At 51.5% G+C, this 23614-nt stretch overlaps 1 protein-coding gene across 4 annotated transcripts in view; it reads right to left on the bottom strand.

Moving 5' to 3' along the window:
• Window positions 1–2653: 2653 nt before the first annotated feature.
• Window positions 2654–23614, bottom strand: part of PRMT8 (protein arginine methyltransferase 8) — a 71721-nt gene continuing 50760 nt past the window's right edge. For 3 of the 4 annotated variants that reach the window (XM_043881163.1, XM_043881164.1, XM_043881165.1), the window contains 4 exons: window positions 16906–17021; window positions 10805–10955; window positions 4299–4420; window positions 2654–3510 (listed from right to left, as the gene is read on the bottom strand). In XM_043881163.1, coding sequence (XP_043737098.1) covers window positions 3427–3510; window positions 4299–4420; window positions 10805–10955; window positions 16906–17021 — 473 coding nt within the window. In that variant the 3' untranslated portion in view covers window positions 2654–3426. The remainder of the gene's footprint in view (window positions 3511–4298; window positions 4421–10804; window positions 10956–16905; window positions 17022–23614) is intronic. The other variant, XM_043881166.1, reaches the window with a different exon arrangement.

Raw genomic sequence — 23614 nt, 5'->3', positions numbered from 1 at the left:
ATTGCAGCAAGACGAACCACTGCAATGAGAAGCTCACACACCATGATTAAAGAGTAGTCCTGACTCTAGCAGCTAGAGAAAGCCCGCGTGGAGCCATGAAGACCCAGCGCAGTCAAAAGTAAATAAATAATAAGTATTATATTATCTGTAGTGAAACAGATCACCAGCCCAGGTGGGATGCATGAGATAAGTGCTCGGGCCTGGTGCACTGGGAAGACCCAGAGGAATTGGGTGGAGAGGGAGGTGGGAGGGGGGATCGGGATGGGGAATACATGTAAATCCATGGCTGATTCATGTCAATGTATGACAAAACCCACAGCAATGTTGTGAACTAATTAGCCTCCAACGAATAAAAATTAAAAAAAATTTTTTTTAATTAAAAAAAATAAAATAAAATTCACAATGAAAAGGTAAAAAAAAAAATAAAAATAAAAAAAGATAGGAGATGAAGCAGAGCAGAAACCCAAGGATCTGAATTGGCCAGTAGGCCAGGGACAGACTCCTGACCGGGGGACTGCCCCGAGGCACGGCAATGGGCTGGAGCCAGCCATCGGTCGATTGGGTGCTAAGTGTGGCGCCCAGAGGAGAGGAGGGCCACAGAGACAGGACACAGGGGAGACGGGGCATCTCCTGAGGGGCATAGATAGAAGGGACGGGAGCCTAGAGCCCTGAGTCGCTCTGGGGCACGTACTGAGGGAGTCAAGCCCGTCTGCTGTCACGTTGTGAAGTCCCACCTGCAACCCCACTCTGTCCAGGGGAAATATGGGCAGAAAGAGAAAGGTGTCTGCCCCTGGACCTTGTGGTTCAGCGGGGAACCTGGACCTCAGTGGACCTCAGAGCAAGCCAGCGAGGGGCCCGTGTAGAAGCAAGCCCAAATCAGACCAGAAAAGGGGCATCGCGACTGCAGGCCTGGGGAGAGGTGAGGTGGGGATGGAACAGGGACGTTCCCCCGAGAGGGAGGAGAGAGACACGGAGAAAGTCACTACTGGGTTTTGTACCTTCTCAAAAGAATGGAAGAAAAAAGAAAGGTAGGAATGAAGGAAGGGAAGGAGGGAGAGAGAAAGGAAGGAAGGAAAACAAGGAAGAAAGGAAGAAGGAAAGAGAGAGGGAGGCAGAGTTGGGGAAAACAGGTCTGACAAGTGAAGCATCTCAGCGGCATCCCCAAGGTCAAGCTGAGACCTCATTCCCTACAGAACGTGCTCAGAGCGGACACAGTTTGTTCCCCACTGAGTCAGGGGGGATGGCAGTCCCACTGCAGCGCTCCCACGGGCAGGAGGGAGGGGGCTGCTGTGGACATGCTCCTCCATGTCCCCCAGGCTTCACTCTTGGAGCCCGAGGAGCTGATGCAGCAGGCGCTGAAGACCCAGGGCCCAGGGAGGCCTCTGGGGTGCCCGCTTCTCAGCCAGTGGCTGGAGAGGCCCGAAAGACTGCCGGTTCTTTGCTCAGCATGGGCCTCCCTTCCAGGCCCCTAGGGATGTCAGGGACGCCTGCAGCCCCCAGAGGCCTGGAGCTCCCGGAAGCACATCCTCCTGATGGCTCTCGGTGGCCATGGAGGATTTACTCTGTGGACCATGGATGGAATTCTCCAAAGTTGGATGGACAGGATTGCCTACTCCTATACTCCCACCACAGTGGGTTCCCCTCAAGTGCCCTCTGGGGGACCACCACCCTCCCCCCATCCTTCCTTGACCCTCTTCCTTCTTTTAACACTCTCACTGTTGTCCTCGAGTTAAGTTTCTCTATTTTTCTTGTCGAAAACATATGACGGAAGCATTCCATGATTTGCATGCATGGTATTTGCCTCTAGTTATAAAGAGAGGCCTCCCCAGCTGGAAGGGCAGAGGACTCAGTACAGGGTGGGGTGCAGAGGGCACCCGAGCAGGCCTGGAGATGGGGTGGCTCTTCCATGACCCCTCTCCTCCCCCCACCCCACCCTGGGGCCCAGAGGCTCAGCTACCAAAGTGGAGGGGTGAGGGGGGCCCTGTGCTCAACCCCCAGGGCTTCGGGGAAGCCAACGTGTATGCAGAAGCTCTAGTGGTAAAGAACCTGCCTGTCAATGCAGGAAACATAAGAGACACAGGTTCGGTCCCTGGGTCAGGAAGATCCCCTGGAATAGGAAATGGCAACTTACTCCGATATTCTTGCCTGGAGAATCCCATGGACAGAGGAGCCTGGCAGGCTACAGTCCATGGAGTCATAAGGAGTCAGACATGACTGAAAGACTTAGCACACACACAGTGAAAGGGCAGGCCCACTGCTGCTGGAATCAGTGGTCATTTTCCCGGGCACCGCCATCCAGAAACCTGAGCCCAGAATCAAGAGCTCAGCCAGCACCTCCTGCCTCCTCTGGACCCTCCCAGCCTTTCTCGCCCCTGGCCTTGGTCCCTCTCCAGGCTACATCTGGCCTCCCATTCCAGAGCACTTGATGTTCGCTCATGTCCTCTGACCCGAACTCCAGAACCCTCCCCTTTCCCGCGAGGGTCACAGGGGAGATGCCCTCAGACAGGTCCTAGCTTCACGGCAACCTCACCAAGCAGCCGCCTTCCTTTGGGAGTAGCACCATCAGATCTTCTGTTCCACTGTGGCCTCTGACCTCCTCCCGCACCCCTCCACCCCACGCCCCCAGAGCACCAGAAATGCAGCCACCCCATCCTTTCACTCTCATGTGCATTTATTGAGTGCCCACGGAGTGCGTGGTCCTATGCCCAGGCTTCGGAGCCACAGTCTAGTCAAAAGGAGACTGGAGCTAATACAGAGAACGTTTCATAGCTGGGAAGGGCTGGGGACGGGAGAGAACTAATCACAAAACAAATTTCTATTGGAAAGCAACAGATCTCCTCTGAGAGTAATATATATTCTACGCACGCGCACACACACACGCACACACACACACACACTCCTGTGATGAACACGGACGTCAGCCGCTTGACTGTATCTGCACACACATACAGTACAAGTGCGCGGGGTTAAATAACTAACCGGGAAGCTATCCGCGCACGCACACGCGCACCGCCGCACGCACGTAGAGTCTGGCTTATGCTATCAAAGACACTAGTCTCCAGGTTCTAGAGAAGCAATCTGACCTAGATGCCTGCAGCATGCAAAACTTGAGGATCCAAGAGTCACGGTTAAGGAGGACGATGGGGACACGCGTGGACTCCTCCATCGGGGCCCGGCTGCCGCGCTGGCCGTGGCTCAAGGTCAGGAAAACAGAGCCTCTGAGAAGGGCCCCCCGGAGCAGAGCCGAGGGGCTGGGGGCCCTCGGTCCAGGGGCAGGGCCCTCGGGAGGCCGGCGGAGTTCACCAGTCTCGAGGGCACTCCAGGATGGATCGTGTCGTCCTGCAAACAGGGTCCCTGGTGGCCGAGCTGCAGATGGAGGCGAGTTTCCGGGCTGGCTCGCTGGCTCTCTGCAGCCTCCCACGTGTGCTAACGCATTTTGTAGTAATTAGATACAGATGTTTCGCACAGCTGTCCCTTAAAATCCAAGTCTACTGTGAAATCGAGGTCTCGCTGCAAAGGAGGAGGAGTCGGGGCGTCAGCGCCAAGGAGCCCGGGGACCACGCCCTTCCCCGCAGGCGGAGGGCCAGGCGCATCTGAGCTGCTAAGGGTTTCCAGCTCAGGACACCCCCCAAACAGCCCTCACGACCCTCTTCCAGAGGCTCTTGGGAAAAGAGCTTCTTGGGAGAGTCGTTGGTTTATAACCTAAATCCTTCCTGTTAGAATATAGAGATGTCCCCTCCAGTTTCAACTCTGGAGGAGTGGAGCGGTTGCGTCTCAGAGGAAGAGACCCCAGAGGCCCCCCCACCCCAACCTTGGTGTTTGCAGGGCCCGTACCCACACCCGGAGAGTGAGGGGGCGGGCCCAGAGAAAACCACACGGCCCAGCCCACCAGGCCAGCTGGAGGAATGCGAAATTGTCTTCCAGGCCACCAGACACAGCGGTTTCCTGGCTCAGCTCATCCCAAACGAGGTGAAACCCATGGCCACAGCCTCTGCTCACGGAACCCCTCTCATCAAGGGCTGGAAGCTGCCCTCATGGCTGGGAGGGTCTCAGGGGGCCCTGCAGGAGGGTTCCAATTCTCCAGTTTTAAGGGGTCCAGGTGGGGTGCTTCTCGGATGCCATTACATCCACACCTGCCTTTCTACCACCTCCCCTGTTACATTCCCCCCTGCCAGCCAGTGGGGGAACCCCCCCTCCATGTCCCTCCTCCTTTATGCGCCACCCCCACCTCCCCACCCCCCAACACCTTCCCACTCCCCCCAACAACACCACCCTCCACCCCCTGCCTCAGCACTCACCACGTTTTTGGCATTTGGCTTCATGGATATAGTCCCGTAGATCTCCTCCCCTCTCCGGACAGTGAGGTAATCTTCCAGGTAGAAGACAGTCTGCTTCCAATGGGTGTAGGGGGCGTCAGGGGCTGAGGGAGAGAAGGGAGAGTCAGAGGAGATGCCTCCAGGGACTTCCCTGGTGGTCCCCTGGCTAAGACCTCTGCACTCCCAGTGCAGGGGAAGGTGAAAGCCACTCAGTTGGGTCCGACTCTTGGCGACCCCATGGACTATACAGTCCATGGAATTCTCCAGGCTAGAATACTGGAGTGGGTAGCCTATCCCTTCTCTAGCGGACCTTCCCGACCCAGAAATCGATACGGGGTCTCCTGCATTGCAGGTGGACTCTTTACCAGCTGGGCTACCAGGAAAGCCCCCAGTGCAGGGGGCCAGGGTTCAATTCCTAGTCAGGGAACTAGGTCCTACATGCTGCAACTAAAGATCCCATGTGCTGAACTAAGACCTGGCGCAGTCAAATAAATAAATATTTTTTAAAAAGAGAGAGAGAGATGTCTCGAGAAGGGCTGGGACCCCACCCGGAAGCTGCTGGGTTTCTTCTGGGACACTCTGAACACCCTGCCCAGCCCTCTCGCTGGATCAGGCGCCCAGCGCCAGAGCCTGTTCCAAGTTCTGGCAGGTCTCCCCACTCAGCCCAGGGGCTCAACTTGTCATCGACTCCCCACGCCCTCCAGACTGAGGATCTTAGTGGAGAACCAGAGGAGAAACAAACTGACATTACAAGGTCATACCAAGGGTGGTATTAACACAAATGAATCTCAAAATGCTGCTGTTTCATTGGTTCAACAGAGTGAAGACTTGCAGACAGTTTCAGGGGAGAGATATGGAGGGCAGTCCATCCAGTCTCCTGTTAAATGACACCACTCACGCCAACTCCACGGCTAAACCAGTTTCCCCAATTTCATGGATATTCCAACCCTACAAACAGTTTTCTCTGCCTGCCTCTCTGTCCTAGATCAGTGGTTCCCAACCTTTATGGCATCAGGGACCAGTTTCGTGAAAGATAATTTGTCCACAAACCGGGTGTGGGGGGATGGTTTCAGGATGATTCCAGTGCACTACATTCATTAGGCACTTTATTCCTATTATTATTACATCAGCTCACCTCAGATCATCAGGCATTACATCCCAGAGGTTGGGGACCCCTGCTATAACCCATCCTGCTACCCTTGGCTCAGGCCTGCCGTGGGGTTTTAGCCGAGCCTTCCTACCTAGATAGGATAAAAATTCAGAATGATTCTCCTTCTACGGACCCAATGCTGGTCCACAGCTCACACCTCATGCATGAACCAAAGCCACAGTGACACTTGCACCTCCCGTGAAATCCCATCCATCCTCTGGGCTCATGACGAATTCTACGAATAGGTGAGTGGTCCTGGCCCAGCAGCTGCCATCCCTGGGACACTCTTCCCTCCCTAATCACCAGCCTCTCCCTTCCTCATCCTCCAAGGTCAGTTCTCAGGAGAGCCTTACCTGACCACCCAGCTGGATTAAGGGTGTCCTGAGCCCGTGTTATTACTGTAGCGGTCACACTACTGCATAGCCATCTCTGTCTCTTTTTACTTCATGTAGTCTCCGCAAGACTGCAACCTCCATCAGGACAGGGGTCTGATGGACTATTACTATTATACCCTTGGAGCCCATCACCACACTTGCTAGGTCTGTGAGCACCGAATACATGACAGATAGTAAAAAGCCAGAAGGGGTCTATTGTGAGGCTTCAAGGTACCCAGGGATGTTCACCAACATTGAGACTTTGGAACCAAAGAGTTCCTCTTGTCCTGCAGGCTCTTACCTTCCTCCACCAGGAGGCGTGACTCATGAACACTGATTCACTCTTTGCTTACAACCAGAGCTAAAGGTGGGAAGCCTTGGGGAGGACGTAGTAAGTGCCTTTCAAATACTTCAAAGGCTGTCACCTGAAAAGTCTGTGGCCTTATGTATGGCTTTGGAGACAGAACAAAGGCTAAGCCCTGGGCATCATCAGAAGGCAGAGTTTTAATTCACAGGAAGAATTGGGGCTGTCCCTCAATCGTACTGGCCACTGGTGGTCCAGCCTGAAGGAATTCACACACAGCCTGCCTGGAGATTTATTGCACCCCCAGTGGGATCAAGATTGTTCAACCCTCAGGATCTATTTTAATGGTGGTGAAGAGTCTGTCTGTGTCCTTCGTAATAGACTGGCTTGATCAAATGTCAGTGGTTTGAATACAGATTTGAGTAACCTTCGATGTGTGCGTTTGGGAAATTGATGCAAAGTCAAGGTCATGGAGAGGGGAAGCAGCCTGAGCACTTGGAAAGGCTTGAAGGAGGATCATGAACGTGGAGTCTGTGCTGCTCAGATTGTGAATCTGCAAACACATCCAGCCTGCCTGGCCTCCAAGGCATACTCCTGTCCATGGGCAAAGTCCAACTGTTCCCAGTACCTTCTCTGCCAACGGCACCTAAACGAATTGTCAAAAGATAGTTTCTGGGGTGTGCAGAGAATGGCAGTGAGTGACTGACAGCACTCTCGCCCCCACCGCCACCCACATCAGCCCAGACAGGTGCCTCTCCTGTTCTTAAAGACCTTCAGGCAAGGAGATTCCAGCAGCTTCCTTCTGTCTCCTAATCAGATGCCCTGGGAGACTCCCAGAGACTTCACTGACTCAGATCTGCCAGCCAGCGAGCCCAGACCATCCGCCTCTGATGCTGGCCCCCCAAAACGTGCCAGCCTTGAGTTGCAGGAGAGGGATTTTTTTTTTCCTCAACATCAACATCAAAAGGTTAAGAACTTCCCCAAACATCTCATTTCTGTGATGGGTCCACAGACTCATTGTCTAAAGCAGTTTTTTCAATCTGGGGTCTCCATCAGGGTCTCCAGGAGAAGCTGATTGCAATGTAGATGTTTTGACTCTGGTCCTAGGGGGTTGAAATCAGTAATTGTAGGGTGTGAGAAGGGGGCAGGTTTGCCAAGACATAAATATCTTGTATAGATAAACAAACAAGGCCGCAATGGCTGTGCAGACCCAGTCCTTCATATCCTATACATCTTTTGGGTAGGTATCAGTGGAAAGGACATTTAATGAGGCAACAAGAGGCCCAGTGTCCAATCTTCTTCTTCACTGTGACCCTGGCACTCATGTTCTGCATCTGCAGAAGGTTTATCTCCTGAAGGACTGTGAGGATTAGAAGACGGGAAGGGGGGTAGGACACACTGAGTGTGACCACCTCCTGTTGCGTCCAGGTCCATGTTCCCAGCGTAATTATCAAGAGCTCTCCTCTTTACTCTCAAACTGTCCTCAATTGAAAGATGAATTGCATGGTCACCTTATATATATATATATATATGTATGTATGTATGTGTGTGTGTGTGTATATATATATATATATATATATATAAAACATATCAGGCCCAGATCAGGATATTGTTAAGCCATTGCATTAGATGGTATTCACTCTTTGTGGAAAATGGTATATCATGTCATTTGTCCAACAACTATGGCTCTGGCTTATAAAGCAGGGCTGCCACACTCTCTTGGTCTGGAATGTTGTAGGATTGATTCCCCAGAGAGTTGGGCCCAAGGGTGAGAACTCAGCATCACTATGGACCATGACATCCAGAGAGTTGGTCGGTGAACAGGCCTTTCCCTCAGTCCTCGCCCCAACTATAACCATCAAGGTCATGTCAGTGGCTTTTAAATTTCCATTATGGTGATACTGTCATTCATTCACTCATTCATGCATTCGCTCATTCATTCAGCAGACATCCACTCAGGATGCCTATCATCTGCTTGACATGGTCCTAAAAGTGGGGAACAGCAGCCAGCAAGCCTTGCCCCATGAGATCCGACAACCTAAGCGAGAAGACACTCGGGTAACTGGCCATAATGTCCAGTGGGAGTTGTGACTGGTTGTCACAGAGGCTGGGAGTGGGGCATACAGGGACCAATGGGTACGAACAGAGGGCTCTCTCACAGGAAGACTTTTCCTGGTGCTTTTGGAGACAGAGTGGAATCCTGCCTCCTGGTCTCTTTCCAGTGGTTAAGGGGATGGTAGTTCTTTCTGGAATTTAATACTTCTTCTAGCTGTAAATTTGTAATTCTATTCCCTAGGGTTTTCACAAGCATTTTGGAGAATTCAAGACTATGCATGAAGAAGCATCTTTGACCTGAGAAGCTGACTCAATGTCACAGGGAAGCCAAGCCGGGAAAGGGGATGCCAGGCCATTGAGGTCCACCCGGCCATTTCACTCATGATGAGCCCAAGGCCCAGAAAGGGACCCACTCAAATTTATCTCCACTGCCTGCCGCCCTCCCTTGCTGATTCCTGGAAAAACTAGTACTTAACCCCAGGCCTGCTTCTACTCAGTACCGCCCGTCCACCCACATATGTGAACAGGGCCCCGTTCACATTTCCACCCACATATGTGAACGGGGCCCAGTTCACATATCCTACCCCACCCGCAGAGGGTATGTCCAAGGGGCAGGGCCGCTGGGCCCGCTGGCTGATTGGCACAGCCCAGAGCTCTGGGTGGCTGTGCCCATTCGCAACAGCTTCTGCCCAGAGCTTCAAGGGGAAGACACGGGCAGAGCCGTTAGCAGGGATGGTTTCCAAGCTGCACAACGTGATGTGCTTTCTAGCGTCTCCTGGAGCAGCTGCAGCCCCTGAGGGCCCATGGGGAGGAACCACTTAGAACAACCTGCATTTCAACTCAAGTTCAAAGCTACCTGAGACCAAAAATACCTTATTTAGGTCTACACATACACATGAAACAACTTTTTAAAAACAGCAGGGGATAATTAACCCAAAATTCAGGATAACATTCAGCTGGAGGCGATGTGGGGAGTGGAATAAGGGGACTCTGAATTAATTTAATTGCCTGTGTGATCAGTCATGTCCAACTCGGTGACCTTGTGGACTTTAGCCTACCAGGTTCCTCTGTCCATGATATTTTCCAGGCAAGAATACTGGAGCAGGTCACTTCCTACTCCAAGGGCTCTTCCCGACCCAGGGAGTGAACCCATGTCTCCTGCTTGGCAAGCAGATTCTTTACCACTGAGCCACTTGGGAAGCCTCCTGAATTAATTGACTTACATTTAGTAATTATAAACCTTATTGTATTATGCTTGTTAATAATGTATTTCAGTTTAATATTTATATTCTAATTAACAATATTTTATCTCTTGATATTAACTAATACATTTACATTCTACTAATAATAAACTTACTTCTAGTCACTATTTCATTCGAATTAATAATACTTCATTTACAATCTAGTTACTGAGCTAGGTGGCAAATTCACGAGCGTTTGTTGTATTAATTAAAACATAAGCAAAAAGTGAACCGTGCGTGGTAGTATGTCATAGTAATATGTCATGAGCCACAAGTTAGGATTAATCTATTTCTGCACATATGGGGTCCTTAAACACAAACAGGAAATACGCTTTCCTCGGCGATCAGAGTGCAGAGGGTCTGAGTAAACCCGACCACCAAACCCATACCAGCTGGTAAAGATGGTAAGAGATCCGTGACACGCTGGACCAAAACCCTACGCTGACATTCACCAGAAACAGACCATCTCAGGGAAAGACAGACCGCAGCTGGGAGCTAGCCACAGGGCTAGAACCCAGGCGTTAGAGACACAGAACTCTTTCCAGAGAATCCTTGCCCCTTGACTTTCTCATCTCCGACAGCAGGGTGGGCGGGCCCTGGGGGAGGCAATCCCAGGGATGGAAGAGGGAGACACAGCCATGTGGCTCCACCCTTGGCCTCCAGTCATAGCCATGATCTTCTAGCAGGCTCCTCCTCAGCCTCACTGCCCCCCACCCCCCACCACTGAAAGGCTGAGTCCCACCCATCTTTCAAGATCCAGGTGAAATATCCCACCTGCTGCGTGCTGTTCCCACAAACCGAGAAGATAAACTGGTCTGCAGCTCCTAAAGGAAGCGGAGCAGCTGATAATGACCGGGGCCGGAGTCCTCCGGTTTTCCCAGGATGAGGAGGCACCAGGGCTGGCCTGGCTGATAAAGACAAGAGGACCCTGGTCTTGGTGGTCAGGAGACATCGACTCTGGAAGAAGCCCTTCTGTGAGGAATTAAGGTAAGTCTCTTGCCTGCTCTTTGCCACAAGGAAGTCTCACTCCCCTCCGTAACCTCTCCTGCACACAGGAGGTGCTCAGGAAACACTAAATGAATAAGCGTGCATTCAAAAAGGCAGCCCCAACACCTGCCCCTGCCCACCCGACACTGACTCTCAGCTCTGGCCACGGCCGTTACAGTGTTTTACCTTCTCCTCTAGCAGCCTGAACTGTGGGGAACGTGCCATTCCTCCAGGACTGGAGAGGCTTGCGAGGTGCCAAGTGAGGATCCCCAAATGATGCCCCCCGGCCCTTGCCCCACGTCCAGGCTGGGGAGGTCACGTCCCACAGGGCCTGGGCACCAGGCCGGGTGGGTCTGGAAGGCCAGCAGGAGGCTCACCTGTGGAAAACCCCATTTTCTTGTGGCACTTGGTAAACTCGATATTGAAATAGGTGACCAGGGCGTGGACGTAGTCGTTGCGCTGTACCTGCAGGCAGAAGGCGGACGTGAAGGACAGCTCCTCCGTCTTCACCGTGTAAATGTCCACCTCCTGCAGTCCAGAGGAGAGAGAGTGCGGGTCATCCCCGGGGGAGACTATAGACCGCAGACTCCCCTGGGTGTCACATTTCTTGGGACCACGTCCCAGGCCCACCCACCACCCTCCCCACAACCTCTCCCATCCTTTCTAGGGTGGAGTCTGCTCTGTGCGTGCATGTGTGCATGCTCGGTTGCTCAGTCCTGTCTGACTCTGCCATCCCATGGACTGTAGCCCGCCAGGCTCCTCTGTCCATGGGATTCTCCAGGCAAGAATACTGGAGTGAGTTGCCATTTCCTTCTCCATGGGAATCTTCCCAACCCGAGGATCCAACCCGTGTCTCCTGTCTCCTGCACTGGCAGGCGGGTTTTTAACCATTAGCGCCACCTGGGAAGCCCCGTACTGGGGGGCAGATTCTGAGGGGTGGGGCAGGGAGGTGGGGTGCCCCAGACCCACTGCATTAAAGCAGCCACCTGCTCCATCAAGCCCTCCCAGATTCCAGCAGAGGTGACTACTCATTTCCCTTCAACAGGAGGCCCTGAGTACCAAGCCCACACAGTCACAGGCTGAGCCAAGGGAAGTCTGCTGGCCATTTATCACCAGCCGGACAGTTAAATACATAAAAAGAGGAAATAAGAGGCGAGAATTTTTCGGATCTAGCTGGCAATGGAGAACACAAGGAACTGATAACTCTAACAGTTTCAGCCAGGAAGTGACTGAAAATCAATCTTGGCTGGCAGCAGGAGTCATGAATGATGGTTTGCAGTGTGGTGTTCTCTCTGGGCAGAGGATGCTGACCTGACGTGGGCCAGCCCCAGTGAGACAGGACAAAGCTCCCCAGGCATCCGGACCACTTTTGGGGAGGTCTAAGGGGGGACCTCCCCCTGCTGGGTTGCACAGCAGGGACCTCTGTCCTGAAAGCTCTGCACGAGCCAGACAGACAGCTGTGTGCCTGGGAATGGTTCCCAAGGGTGTGCCTGAGACTCCAATGATGGAAGGTGCTGGGCATAAGCAGGAGAGAGGGGTCTCAGGGGAGGGGGTAGGAAAGACAAAGAGGCTCTTATCTCTACAGGTTTCTAGGATGAAGAAAGGAATCCCAGGACCTTCAAAGCCAAGTCCTGCCTCCATAGGGTGGACAGAGGCAGAGGTGAGGCCAATGCGGTGGCCAGCCCAGAGCTCTATTACGGTGCAGGGTGGCAGCTACAACACCCGATGACCTGTTGGTTGGGAAGAGAGTGTGAGTGCTGGTGTAGGGGACTGTGGGAGCCCTCGGAGTCGGTGACATCACTTCAGATAAGCCATGCTATGCTTCTAGAGCCCAAGGACGGGGAAGAAGGACTCCTTGTGAGGCCAGGTCAGGCATCCAGAATCCACTGGAATTAGAAAGGTGGTCCCCTGTTACCCTGCGAATGCGAGAGCCCTAAGAGCATCTCCAGGAAGTCAGTGGCCCTAGACACCTGAGCACCCCCAGGCCGGATTCGCTCACTGCCCACCAGGTGGCCAGTCCTCCCCTGATGTCTCCAGTCAGTAGGTTCTGCTTCAAAACCATCCTCTGTAACTTCTACCCATGGAACAAGCCAATGCCCACTCCTGCTCACATGGATCCTCCAACTTTCTCTTCTCCAGTGTAAATGGCCTCTTCTAAGTCGTGATTTCCTTCTCCCTCCTCCCTGGGGCTTCCCAGGTGGAGCTAGTGGTAAAGAACCCACCTGCCAATGCAGGAGATGTAAGAGACACGGGTTCGATCCCTGGGTCGGGAAGATCTCCTGGAGGAGGAAGTGGCAACCCACTCCAGTGTTCTTGCCAGAGAAAGTCCATGGACAGAGCCTGGTGGGCTATAGTCCATGGGGCTGGAAAGAGTTGGACACAACCGGGGACCCACTTCTAGCAGCTGTGTGCTGTGTGTGTGTGCTCAGTTGCTTCCTGACCCAGGGATCGAGCGGGCATCTCCTACACCAGCAGGTGGACTTTTTCACCACTGTGACGCCTGGGAAGCCCCACTTCTAGCAGCCTCTGACCTCAAGGACCACCCACCCTGCTGGTCCCTATGGCCTTTAGGCAGACAAGACCCTCTCCCACTGAGTCCCTCTCAGAATCTTTCTCCTTTCCTCCTGAGACCAGAGTGAGGGGGCTGGAGGCAAGGTGGAGGGGGGAGGGTCCTTCATTCTATGTCACTCTGTTAGCTTGGGCCATTGCCCCATCGGGGAAGCGTGTCTAGCTCCAGCACCTGTCAGCTCACAACACTGGTCATCCCTCCCATGCACGAGTCTGGAGGTCCCTCCAACCCAACAACTCTCAGAGCACCGGAGCTTAACTGGGTTTTTGTTGAGGCCTTCATCTCAGTCTCCAGGGCTGGGCTCATGGTGTCTGCTCTCACTGGCTTCTCCATCTCCTTCTCCACTGGGGCCAGCCCGCCTGTCTCCAGGCTCCTCCCAAGGTCCCTGTCCCTGTTTCTTGGGTGCCCTTGGCCACCAGCCCAGCCTGGTCTTTGTACACTGCTTCTGGCTCAGCTCAGAGGTCTCACCGCCTCTGCCCCTATCCCTACCACTAGACCGGAGCTCGTTAGACCCGGGGACTGGACGTGATGGTCTGTGTGCTTTCCATGTGTGACCTGGCCCCTAAAACTCATCATTTTCCTCCTAACACTGTCTTCCCACCTGATGACTCTCCCTCCCATCCACCCCCAGGCCTCCCCTTCAGTGTGAATTTGTGCTTGCTCAGGTGTGTCCGACTCTGTATGACCCCACGGACCGCAGCCCGCAGCTCCTTTTTCCATGAGATGCTCCAGGCAATAATATTGAAGTGGGTTCAGACCAACCCACCAACCTCTCTAAGATGCATTCAAACTATGCCACTCCCTGGATCTAAAGACTTCCAGAACTTTCCAGGACTCACCTATAAATATCCCAGCCTCTGGGCCTGGACACAGAGAGGGACCTGGGAAGTAGGCTGTGTGACTCACCTGGACTTGGCCCCTTCCTCCTCTGGCCTCCCCTCACTTCCTCACCACTCTCAGCGTGCACAAGAGCACACATGCATGCATGCGCGCATACACACACACACACACACACACACACACACACACACACCCCATCTATCGGGGATTCTGTCTCTATGCGGGTCTCAGATGTCCATCAACAAAATGTCAGCCGCCAATGCTGACAGCATTCTCTAGGTCCTCCAGACATTTGCCTCTAAAGAGGGGCCTCTGCAGGAACAAAAGCCGTCCAGACTGAAAGTCTGATATACATTAAAATGGGTGAGACAGAGGGGCAGCTGTTCTTTTGGAGTGCCCGCCGCCCTGCCATCTGTGCCTCAGAGACACAAGGCCCTCTGGGTTGGATCCCCCCTCCTCTTAGACTCAAAGTCTCCAGAGTCAGACCCATCACCTACCCCCCAGAGCCCTGATCCTTTTGCCAGAAAGCTTCCTTTTTCTGCAGCAGCAGCAGCAGCTCTGAGACCCCGGAGGGACCCCCTGACTGGGCCTCAGGCCACCCCACCAAGCACAGGGCTCCGCAGGCATCGGTGACTCTGAGGAGCCGGGCCGCTGCTGTCCCCACTAAGTCATGTTACAAACGGACGTCTCAGAGCAGAAGGCTGGTCAAAACAGAGTCTTAATTATCATCAAGTGTCACAAGCCGCAACGTTAATAGCGATGAAAATAGCAATTAAGTGTGTGAAGAAGGGCAAGTGTTTTCCCAACAGGCCCGGGAAGACAGTGCTAAGCACATTAGCGAGAGCTGATGGATGGCTCTCCTGGTGGCAGAAGCAAACACAGCCGACCTTGCCCTCCTCAGAGCGCGCAGGAAGGAAGGTGACTGGCTGGGGAGGGCCCGGAGCTCCAGTTTCTGCCGTGCCCCCAGCCCAGGCTGCACTCAGAAGAGACCCTGGCCTGTTCCTAGCTGGGAGGGGGAGAGGAAGGAGGGGAGACAGAGCAGACCAGTCCAGGACCAGCAGAGGACGTGCACAAGGGCTGGGCCACCCCTGCCAGGTTGAGGCGGAGAGTGACCTGGGAAGGAATTTCATCCCGTGTGGGCAAATGCCTCATGGCTCCATGCAGCTGCCATCTGCCATTTGGGCAAATTCAATGGCACCAGGCGATTTCCACTCATACTACAATATTTGCAGGAATGTTTTGCACCATGGGTGAATTATGTGGGTGTATTTTGCTGGACCTGGGCTTCCCTGGTGGCTCAGATGGTAAAGAATCCGCCTGCAATGCAGGAGACCCAGGTCCAATCTCTGGGTTGGGAAGATCCAGAGAAGGAAATGCCTACCCACTCCTGTATTCTTGCCTGGAGAATCCCATGGACAGAGGAGCCTGTCCTGTAGACCCCATGGCTACACAGTTCATGGGGTCGCAAAAAGTCAGACATGACAGAGCAACTAAGCACATGATAGCTTGCTGGACTTTGTTTGGAGCGCCAGAAGGAAGAAGCTTCATGGACAGAGGGGCTGGTGGGAAGAAATAAAAGGATGTTTACGCATCATCAGTCCTGCCTGGACTCGGAACCGGCCAAGCTAACAGGTAGCAAAACCCACCAGCACGAGGCCAAGATTCTTAGGCAGGGTGCTATAACAGGCAAGCATCCTTTATTTGATGGGACCTGTATGAGGTTCGCCTAGTTTTATTTGTCCTCTGGGGTCCCTTCTAAATCCAAGATGACAAGGGTTGTGTTCCTCATGAGGAACACAGTCCCCGGGCTCTCCCCCGGACAAAGCAGCGGTTTGCATTCACCCTGCAGGAAGCTTCCCTTCCCCCAGGGGCCCTGGGCTCTTCCCTGGCCCATCCACCAGAGCTCCTGGAACTGCAGTGATGCTCACTGGACCAGAGCTGGCAGGTGTGTTTCAGCAGGGCCGAAGACAACCGACACGATGAAACCCGCATACACAATGAACCCAGATTCTTTGATTAAAAAGTGAACTTGAACCCTGTGAAATGGATGACTTTCTGGACTTGAAGAAAGCAGTCAAGTACCAGGAGTTTTCCTTGGGTCAGGAGGACAGATCAGCATATGTAAATACAGATACTTAGACAAAGGGCTGGAAAGGTTAACCCATTGTATGGACAGTGGTTACCTCCTGCGGGAGTGTGGGGCTGGAAGGATGGTGAGGTCAATGTGGGGGCTTTTCTCAGTACCCTAGCGAAAGGGGATTCCCAGGTGGCATTAGTGGTAAAGAATCTGCCTGCCAATGTAGGAACCACAAGAGATGCCGGTTCGATCCCTAGGTCAGGAAGATCCCCTGGAGGAGGAAATGGCAACCCACTCCAGTGTTCTTGCCTGGAGAATCCCGTGGACCGGGGAGCCTGGCGGACTACAGTCTATGGGGTCACAGAGTCGGACAGGAGTGAGTGCACAAGCACACAGCAAAGTTGGCGTGTTTGGAAATTTAGTAATAGGAATGCCCTGGGGGAGGACCGGGTGAGCAGTTCTCCATCTGCACTGAACACAGAAAGCCGTGGAGGACAAGACGTGAAGCCGTGTACAAACCAGGGGGCCCGGGACGCGGTGAGCCCCGCCCGGCCCTGTCACAGGTACGCTTGGAAGCGGGGGAGTGTGACGCTGACTGCATAACAGATTGAGGTTAGGGATTTCTTCCCTAAAGCTGCCGTCCTGCCCTGAATGGATGGGCTTCCCCCGACCTGAGCCTCCAGGACTTCTCTCTCTGATGCTCCCAGACCCCCAACACACAGCCCCGCTCACATCACCAGAAGAAACGCACTGACCACCCCCACCTGTGCCACCGTGGAGTCCCCTGGCCCTCTTTTGACAGCTCTGCTCAGGGCCAGTGGCTGCTCTCATTGGTCAACCTGGGCTGCCGGAGGCTCCGGCCAGCCGAGATGGCCTTGCCTGAAGCCTGGGGCCCTGCAGGAGCCTGCATGGCCTTGACCCTAGGCCCGAGCATCCAGGTGGCACAGACGGCTTCCCGCACCCCCAGGCCCATGCAGGACCCGTCTGCAGACCTTTATTAAACAGGCGTTGGTCACCACTTGCTTTGGATCCACGATGTCCACCAGGGGCTCCTTCATGGCAACGTCCCGAATACAAGTCATGTCAAAGCCATAGACGTTCTCCCACCCTGTGGGGAGAGAGCGAGATGTGAGGGCCAACAGCGGGACCCCCAGAAGTCCCTGGGCCCCCCTGAGTCCTAGAGGGTGGGCAGCAGCTCGTGTTCCCCGGTCTGACGACAGGAGAGGTGCTCGCCTGGTGGAGAATTTCACAAAGTGCCAAACGTTGGTTCCCACCATCTAATGTGCACAGGTCCCGATTTAGGGTTTGGAAAAGTAAAGGTCAGAGAAGGTGAGAAACTTCTCTGAAGTCACACAGCTAGACTCGCGTCAGGCCAGGACTAGAACCCAGATTCCTGACTCTTTCGTATCTGCTCTCCTCCCTTCTCTCTGAGCCTCAGCATCTCCTATGAATACTCTCCTCCACCGTCCCCATTTCTACCCCGCTGCCTCGGCTCCATCCCACCCCGTGCCTGGAAGGCCATCTCTCTCCTTCCTCCCATCTCCACCTGCTGAAGCTCTCATGAGGCAGAAAGGAACATGGGCTTTCCTGGTTCATGAAACAGGCTGCCTTCAGAATCCCAGTGCCACCTCTTACTAGCCAGGCCCTCATGCAAATCTCATTGCCCCTCTGATCCTTCATTTTCTCAACTGCAAAATGTGAGGTGGGGAGCAGGGGTGTCCAAGGGAGACCTTGCTTTTCTCATACACCACAATGTCCTCACTAAGGACCCATCTTGTGAGACATATCCCCCAGGTGGGCGCAGAGCAGCCCAGCAGTGCCCTTTGCCCCCGGGGGCTGTCAATAACATGCTTTAATCAGGGAACGGATTCAGGGTGCAGATTTGGAAGTCAATGAGTGCAAGTCTGATGGTCCAAGTGTTGGTCTCTCAGTCATATTAGACTCTTTGCAACCCCATAGACTGTAGCCCACCAGGCTGCTCTGTCCATGGGATTCTCCAGGCAAGAATACTGGAGTGGGTAGCCATGCCCTTCTCCAGGGGATCTTTCTGACCCAGGGACTGAACCCAGGTCTTATGCATTGCAGACAGATTCTCCACCATCTGAGCCACCAGGAAGTCCATGATGGTGCCAGATCACCGGTAAATGATGGTCATCACTGCTACCACTGACTGATCACCCAGCCCTGGCCAGATCCATCACTGACTTTCTCCAGCAACCCCATGAGGATGCCTTGATACAGCAGATTAGAAAATGGGACTGGCAGAAGCTGGTGCTTGGCTTACATGCATGTGGGGTACTGGGCTGGTATCCCACAGCAGGAAAACCGTGGCGCTGGGGCGCAAACCCTGTGTCCTAACCCTTCAGCTGACCGATACAGTTGTGACAGCAAGCAGGAATGCCATTTGCTCTCCCCACAGTGCAGAGAGTTCAGTCCCCAACCATTTTGGTGCCAGGGACCAGTTTAGTAGCTCAGCTGGTAAAGAATCCACCTGTAACGCGGGAGATCTGGGTTCAATCCCTGGGTTCGGAAGATCCCCTGGGTAAGGGAACAGCTACCCACTCCAGTATTCTGGCCTGGAGAATACCACGGACTGTATAGTCCATGAGGTTGCAAAGAATCAGACATGACTGAGTGACTTTCACTTTCACCGGTTTCATGTAAGACAATCTTTCCCCGGACAAGGTTGGGGGAGGTGGTTTCAGGTGCATTATATGTATTGGGTGCTTCATTTCTGCTATTATTACATGAGCCCCACTTCAGATCATCAGCATTAGACCCTGGAGGTTGAGGACCCCTGCTTTAGCAGAGTCTTTAGTTACTGTGTAGCTGAATCTCACTTGTCCGTTTACTCAGAGGAGTTTAGAAATCCATTGAAATAGACTTGCTTTTCTCTGAAATCTTACAAGATTAAATTATTTTTAAATGTTCAACAAACAAATGGAACCACAGGGAACTTACGTCCCTCTGTGTGTTTAGGAGATGGGGGTGAAATGAGGGAGGTGCGAACAGTCAGGGAATGCTGTGTTCCTTTTCCTCGGGATCTTTTCAAGGGCACACAAAGACTTTGCTTGAAGAGAAGAGGCTGAGAAAATAATCATCTCTCAGAGGGCAAGCACTTATGAAATTCTAGCTTGAGGATTAGATGCCAATCAGATCCCACTATATACCCGAGACTAGAGCCAAACTTCCAACTGAACCTACCTACGTTTGGGGCTTCCCTGTTGGCTCAGACAGTAAAGAATCTGCCTGCAATGTGAGAGATCTGGGTTCAATTCCGGGTCCAGGAAGATCCCCTGGAGAAGGCAATGGCAAACCACTCTGGTATTCTTGCCTGGAGAATCCCATGGACAGAGGACCCTGGTGGGCTAGAGTTGATGGGTCGCAGAGTCAGACACAATTGAGCGACTAACACTCAACATTTGGGGAAGTGTGGCAACAGCTCCAGAGATCCCCTGCTAGAATCTGGAAAGAGCTGTCCATGCTTACCCAAGTAAAACATGCACACCCACACACACTGTCTTTTTTTTAAAACCCTTTCTCAAGACACCTACCGCTACATATCTGCTCTTGCCCTCTGCCCTGCTTTAAGTTAAAAAGTGAAAGTGTTATCTGGGAGTCCATGTTAAATGGTTAAAATCCTGGGTTTGGGCTTCAAATCTTGGCTCTGTTTATTTGCTGTGTGACTTTAGGCAAGAATTTAACCACTCAAAGAGCTGGTTTCTTCTTTAAAATAGAGACAATGAACTTACAGTTACCAGGGAATGCAGGGGGAAGGATTGGGAGAAGGGATAGTTAAGGGATTTGGGGATGGACATATACGCATTCCCATATTTAAAATGGATCACCAATACAGCACAGGGAACATTGTTCAATGATATGCAGCAGCCTGGATGGGACGGGGGTTTGGGGGAAAGTGGATACAGGTATATGTATGGCTGAGTGCCTCTACTGAGCACCTGGAACTATCACAACATTGTTATACTCCAATAGAAAATAACAAGTTTTTAAAAATGGAGATGATGATGATAGTTGCTCTATAAGGTTGTTATGAGGATTAAATATGATGATACATGTAAAGTACATAACAGGGTCTGGCACATAGAAAGCCCTTGAGATGTGATAGTTACTGTGGTTATGTGGTTGAGCTCGGCTGGCTTTGCCATCATCCAAGCTTGTGACCCTGGCAGCTTGGCCCCCTTCTTTCCAAATTGTTTGTAAAGTGAGGAGTTTGGTCCAGTGGTTCTGTGTTCCAGAATCATCTGAGACACTTCTTAAAATACAGACCACAACCAGACCTACTGAATCAGAATCTCCAGATTTGGGCTCCAGGGAGATGGGATTTCCAGGTCAACATAGGCAATTCCAACCAGTTGGAAATCTTTGGGCTCTGTGATCATTGAAGTTCCTTCCAGTTCAATTTTCAAATGGACTTAAAGTCTCACATGGCCATTGTGACACCTCCAAGCATCCCCGCCCCCACCGTGGGACCCCTCTCCTTCTGTATCCTCAGCACCTGCAGCAGAGCATCTGGCACAATACAGGTCCACCGATATTTGTTTATTTTTAATGAAGTTTATTCCAAACATTTAATGCCTGCACTGCTTCACAAAACCTGGTATTTTAGATACCTTCTTAGGAGTTAATTCATGTCTGATCTTCCCGGCCAGACAGCCCCACTTCTAGTTATTCAGTGACAGATTATCTAGGACATCAGCGTTTTTTCCTCTCCAGTCCGCTGACCGTGCATCTCCCACTAGCTTCTCTACCATACGTGAAGCAGGGATGGGAGAGGATACACATCAAGCATGTTAATCTTTTGTTGCAATTCTGTCTTATTTATTAAATGAGTGAATGTGGGATGAGGGTCGTCAACCACCAGGAAAATGTTAACTAACTTTCTAGGGATTAAAAAATAACAACAGAAAGACCTGTGAAATTTAGTTGATGGATTGAAACAACTCTTGAAGAGGACCACACTATGGTGCACTGAATATAACTAAAACAACAACAAAGTCCAGACCTACCAGCTCTTCCAGACTAGGTGGACTAAAATTCCCACTTGAATGCACTGGTAGAGGAAGAGGCATGCTCTTCTCTCGGTATAAATTATTCACCTGTCTCTACTGTCCAGCACTACTCACAATGTCCAGCATTAATAAAAAATTACAACACACATGGAAAAGAAAGAAAAATATGATGCATTACCAAAAGGAAAAACAGTCAATAGAACCAGACTCAGAGTTCAGGTATTGGGAATATCTAACAAGGATGTTCAAGTACTTTAATAAATATTTTATAGAATCGAATGGGGAAAAAACATGCATGAACAGATGCAGAATTTCATCAGTGAGATGGAAATGCTGGAAATGAAGAAAATCACAATATCAAAGATGGAGAATTCTTCCAATGAGCTTATGAGCAGAATGGATATATTTTAGAGGAAATAATAACCTGAAAACAAAGACAGGAAAACAAGCTTCACTTTTCAGTGGAGAGATCTCTAGCTACATTCCCCCTCCCTGCACTGGCCCCAGTAATTTCAGTTTCTCTGCTGGAACTAGTGGGGCTGCCTCAGGGAAAAACAGAGCAGGCAGCACCAGGTGTCACTTACAACTTCTCTAGATAGAAAGGAACGTGTGTATAATAGTTTAATACATTTTAGGCTCTCAGATCAAAGTCAACTCCTTGTGTAAATAGGCTAGAGCCAGGAAATAGAACTCTGGATGTCGGGGTGGTGGAGAAACCCATGGAGAACACCCAAGCCCTCCAAGAGGTCCTGCCCTCCAATCCTCCAGCTACAGGCACCACCATCTCTACACAAGAGGTCCCTCATCATCTTCTCATCAGCCAGGAAGTCGGTGCCCATCCTCTGACCCTCAGCAGGTTCTAGACTCAACTACTGGGTAAGAAAATCACACGCGCTATCTACCCAATTTCCTTCCAATTTTGAGATTCTAGAAATCCTCAGAGTAAAATTAATGATTGCACCTCTGTCTGGGAATCTTCACTGGATCACTGGTAAAGAATCTACCTGCAATGCAGGAAACACTGGTTCAATTCCTGGGTCAGGAAGATCCCCTGGAGGAGGAAATGGCAACCCACTCCAGTATTCTTGCTGGGAAATCCCATGGACAGAGGAGCCTGGTGGGCTATAGTCCATGGGGTCACAAGAGTCGGATATGACTTAGCGACTGAATCACTGTCAATCACATATTGGCACTTGCCATGGGTGCTTGCCATCTACCTCTACAAGGATTAAATCATGCGCTGCTGCAGCGGCTGCCCTCCAACACTCCCCGAAGAAGTCCAGGGTGGAGAGCAGAAACGAGGCACTCTGTGCACCAGAAAGCTGGCAGGACAGGTCTTCAGAGAGACGTTCTCAGGAGCTGATTTTATGAGCCCAATTCTAGTACCTCCTCATATCTAGAAAAACACTAAAATCCTTCATGGTGACGACTGTTTCTCGTGACTAGCAGAAGCTCCACAAGACCAGCAGAAACTTTCTAAAAAAAATAAACGTGCTTGACTGTATCTATTCCCCTTCACCAAAATCACATATATACTGTTCTTCCCTCGACGTCTTTGGAGCAGTTTCTCAGAGCCGTCTGACTTGCTGTCTCCCAGGCTGCGGTCCTTATATTGCCCTAAATAATACTTAACTCCTAGCTCTCACGTTATGCCTTTTCTTCAAGTCGACACCACCACTACCACCTTTCTCAGCAACATCACTTATACATTCCTCTGCTGGTTTACTTCTCTTCCTTCATTCCTTTTCTCATTCATTCACTCGTCAAACCGTGCGTTGTGAGCCTGGTACATGCCAATGATGTCTCTGTGTGTGTGTGTGTTCTCTAGCCGTTGGTTAGGAAATGGAGGGCAATTTCTGAGTTTCATCCTGCTTGTGTTTCCATGTTGCATGTGGTTGAGAAAAGAGGGGAGGAGAAGGGCTGAGGGGGGAGGGGAGGGGACAAACTTTTCCTAACAATTTTCTTTCTGAAAGGGATTGGGCACAACTCCTTCTCCTGCCCTATTTAAGATTTTTCTTTTGTAGCCGGTTCTTGAGTCATCAGAAATTTGCTTACAATGGTTCCCTTAGCAACCAGCAACCTTTCTGCGTTCACTTTGGATTTAGGACTCTGAGTAACCAAAATCTCTGTTTATTTAAAACAGATTTCTAAATGGGCTTGCTTCCTTTCCTAAAAACAGAAACAGGTCATTTTTTAAAAGAAATGTTTAAACAGAAAACTTGGAGACTATGTTAAATAAAATGTAAAGGTGCATTTGATTTTGAGTTTGCGGGGAATGCTATTGACAGACTCTAGAGATTCCACAAGAAAAAAATGGGGCTATATTTCAGTCTTTTTTTTTTTTTTTCCAGAAAGTATGAAAATTGCAAAAAGCAGGAGGAGACTCAATCCCATGGTCTCCGGTCCTGGGCTGGCACCTGAGTAGTGGCCAGTGCCCCAAGGCCTGTCAGGGCTGATCCAGTCCTCATGGCAAGGTGCGTGAGGTCAAGGTCCTAAACAGGATCCAGGCAAGGAGGAGGGTGAGGTCTGTTTGTTTTTAAACCATGAGGAAGTTCCTTAAAGAGCCGAGCCGGGGGTCAGAGTTCAATCAATTTAGAGCGCGTGAGAACAAAGAATGTGCCTGTAGGTTCTCCTCCAAACACAATTTAAACAGTTATAGCAAGAACTCCAA

This window comes from Cervus elaphus, chromosome 22 (genome assembly GCF_910594005.1).
Source record: "Cervus elaphus chromosome 22, mCerEla1.1, whole genome shotgun sequence".
NCBI classification, from domain to species: domain Eukaryota; kingdom Metazoa; phylum Chordata; class Mammalia; order Artiodactyla; family Cervidae; genus Cervus; species Cervus elaphus.
Note: the sequence above shows the minus strand (reverse complement) of the source record. Positions and strands in the feature narration are given on the sequence as shown.